The sequence below is a fragment of the Brassica oleracea genome, chromosome C5, assembly GCF_000695525.1.
Source record: "Brassica oleracea var. oleracea cultivar TO1000 chromosome C5, BOL, whole genome shotgun sequence".
In the NCBI taxonomy this organism is placed as follows: Eukaryota; Viridiplantae; Streptophyta; class Magnoliopsida; order Brassicales; family Brassicaceae; genus Brassica; species Brassica oleracea.
In genome coordinates, this window is record NC_027752.1 from 17,878,404 (window position 1) to 17,881,760 (window position 3,357).

At 37.0% G+C, this 3,357-nt stretch overlaps 1 protein-coding gene across 1 annotated transcript; it reads right to left on the minus strand.

The window, feature by feature from the left end:
• Nucleotides 1-236: 236 nt before the first annotated feature.
• On the minus strand, nucleotides 237-2,054 carry LOC106343708 (dof zinc finger protein DOF1.4). The gene is made up of 2 exons (XM_013782997.1): nucleotides 1,886-2,054; nucleotides 237-1,709 (listed from the first exon to the last, which is right to left on the minus strand). Exons 1-2 carry the CDS (start codon nucleotides 1,949-1,951, stop codon nucleotides 810-812), a joined length of 966 nt encoding a protein of 321 aa, XP_013638451.1. The 5' UTR covers nucleotides 1,952-2,054; the 3' UTR covers nucleotides 237-809.
• Nucleotides 2,055-3,357: the final 1,303 nt, after the last annotated feature.

Below are 3,357 nucleotides of genomic sequence, written 5' to 3' on the forward strand. Positions count from 1 at the left end.
ATGTTTTATATGAATAAAATATCTAAAATATTTGTCCGCTTTGTCTGTCTAAGTATACTAATTGTATCCGACGTTTCTGCGAGTTTATTTCGTATTCATGAATCTCCCAGTTGACATTAGCCAAAGGACATTTTCCGTTAGGACAATCCAAGTAATCCACATGTACATTCGTCTCATATCTATAGTGATAACAACATATTTATAATATTATACATATATAGACATGCATCCAAAAGAACCGTAATAACATAACTCATACGTGAATAACCAAAATTATAGCAACACAAAACACCACCATTCCTCCCTCTGCTTGTATACCCAATAAAAGCCATACCAACTAAAAAATGTGAAACACAAAAATGTGAAACACAAAAATCTAAAACTTGAAAACTATTGAGTTCTCCGGCCCCATGAGAAACTCAAATTAACCCAAATATACCCTCCTAACCCCAGTGAAAAGAAACACCAACCCCCATGTCGTGGACCTCAGAATTACATAGATGAAAAGAAAAGATGATGGAAGTCAGGACCATATTATCATACAAGAATAATTTACCTTGGGTGAACTTAACAGTCAACCATAGTAAACCTTGAACCAATCTTGAGCCCCTTTTGTTTTTCTTGAACAACGCGAATGAAAATGATGGAGATGGTGAGATGAAGAGGATCCGAGGGAGATTTATAGTGGCCAAGAACAACATTGCCCCTGATTTTATCTCTCTGATCCAAGCTTCTTCTCTCATCTCAAAACACAAAAGAAAAAGTGATGAAGATGAAACCCTAGCTAGTTATAACCAATAAGTTTTGGTTTATATCAAGGACGTAAGGGAGGATCCAACGATATTATTTGTTGGATCAAGCCATGCTCCACTGGAAACACTTGCATTATTCCAGTTGTTGTGGTAGTTTGAAGGATCTAAGGATGATGATGACATGAACCCATTCATGTCCCCGGAGATCTCACCAAGCTTCCCTTCTTTGTTCACATCTTCATTGTCACCTCCAACATGCAGATCTTGAAGTGATGCTAGGGTTTGGAGATGGGACTGTCCCATCATCTCACCATTATTGTTCATGGGCTTGTGTGCATGCTGGAGAAGAGTAGATGAAGAGGAAGATACCGAAGACCCAAATAGACTCGAGGGAAGAAATGGTTTGTTTGTTGTAGAGTTGTTGATGAAGCTACCATTAATGGTTTGGTCGTGACTCATATGATTTTGAAGCCCTAATCCAAGACCATTAAAACCAGATGAGAGAAACTCACCCTCTAAACCACTTGAAGTCTTTGGAGGATCACTGAAACGGCTTGGAAACATTGGAAGACTATTACAACTGCTCACATGATCTGATAAACCATAGAACAAGGGATGATGATTCATGGAAGGGAAATGGGAGATCTGATGATGAGGATTATTAGGGGATGAAGAAGTAGTCGTCGAGGCCGTGGAAGCCGCGGTTGCGGTTGCTGGCCTTTTCACACGTTTGTTCTTCCGGTAGCTACCGCCTACGGGAACGTTACGGAGGGTCCCACCTCGTGTCCAATACCTCTTGCAAGCCTTGCAAAAGTGCCGCGGCTGAGAGAGGCTGTAGTTGTTGTAGTAACAGAACTTTGTGTTCGATGAATCGCAACGAGGGCATTTAAGTTGCGGTTGAGGCGGTTGCTGCTGATGAGACGGAGAAACGATCATGTTCTTGCTCTGCATACTTGCCTGAGAAGAGAGGAAGAGAGAAAGTTTTATTTTTTTAGATTGTGTGGTTTAACTGAAGGCAAGAGAACAAAGAGAGGACAAAAGGATATTATTCGGATCCAAAAGCTAAGAAACAAAAGATAAATGGGTCAATATTATTTAGAGAGAGAGAGAGAGAGAGAGGGAGAGAGAGAGACCGGTGGATTTGTATTGGGAGACTGGATGATAGGCATCTTCTTCTTTTGGTCACAATTGCCAAACATATCTTTCTTGATTAAGCTCTTTTGATCTTGTATTCTTTCTTTGTTTCTTCACTTCTTTAAAAGAGAATCCTTTTGAAACCAGCAGTGTAGAGACAAAGTGCTGTTGGTTAGTGAAGCCACTAACCTATATTACTTACTGTTTTAACTTTCAAAGACTGCAGCACAAAGATTCTTGGTAGATGCTTTTTAAGCTTATATTTTATTTGTAATATTGTTATTTGTGTCACTATTTATTAACTTATGTATATATAGATGTCACTAGGGTTTTCTCTATCTAGTTGTACTTAACATATAGCTACTGGCTGTTAATTAAGATTAGATGTTCAAGATGCCTCTGTACTAGAAATGGTCCTTACACTGGCTTAGTTTTACTAAACTATATAATTAGATATCAAGAATTTAAACATCATTTTCTGTAAAAAAGAAAATAGATCAGTTTCTTTAATTTTAATTTAAAATCATATTTTTAACTCAGAAATAGAAAACAAAAAAAATCTGCGATTATTTGTTTAGAAAATTTTGCTCCCCAATTACTACCTAATAATTTGAAGAAAAAAAAAACTGGTTAGAAAAATCTACTTCCATCGTCTGAAATATATCAATCCCTTGGAGAGGAAAACATCCATCCAATTATTTTGAACCAATCATAACTGAAATTTCAAGACATTGTTAAAAAATTGCTAAATGAAATAGTATACCAGCTTTATCTGCCCACTTCGGGTCCTCCCTAATCTGTATTCAAAATCGTCTACAGATATCTTATGGTCTCCACCATTATATGTACAACTTGTCATCGCATGTTTGCTGTATTGTTGTACTGCCTTTTTTCTTGAGTTGTCACTATTATGATTTAACACGCATATATAAATATATAATGATGTTCAAATCAGTAAAACAACACGTACGAATTGGTGGAAACGTTCATAGTTTGGTGGAGCTTATTTATTTAGTATTGGATCCCAAAACCGATGATATGTAACAGAAAAAGAAAAAAACTGAACACAATTTATAGTGTATCATCTTTAATGTGAGAGTTAAGTCCATTTTCAATCGCTGCAGATTTCACTATAATCGATTTTTGGAATCTACAAGTTTTTTCTTCTCTTTTACGGAAAGAAACAGTCAAAGTTTGTAGGCAAAACCTACGCGGTGGTGGGCTAGTGGTCTCGAGAGAGCAACAAACCCAATACGGACTCGGTTTCGAAACCCCATGGAGTGCCGTGGGCTTTGTGGGATTAGTCGGTTGACTTCGGTCGCCGGATCCTACGGTTATCAAAAAAAAAAAAAGTTTGTAGGCAAATGAATGCATGTCTAAACTACTCGAAATACCTATAATGTACACTTAAAATTAAATAATAATTAGCAAATCCGTATTTATGCTTTACCATTTTAACTAGGACAAAATA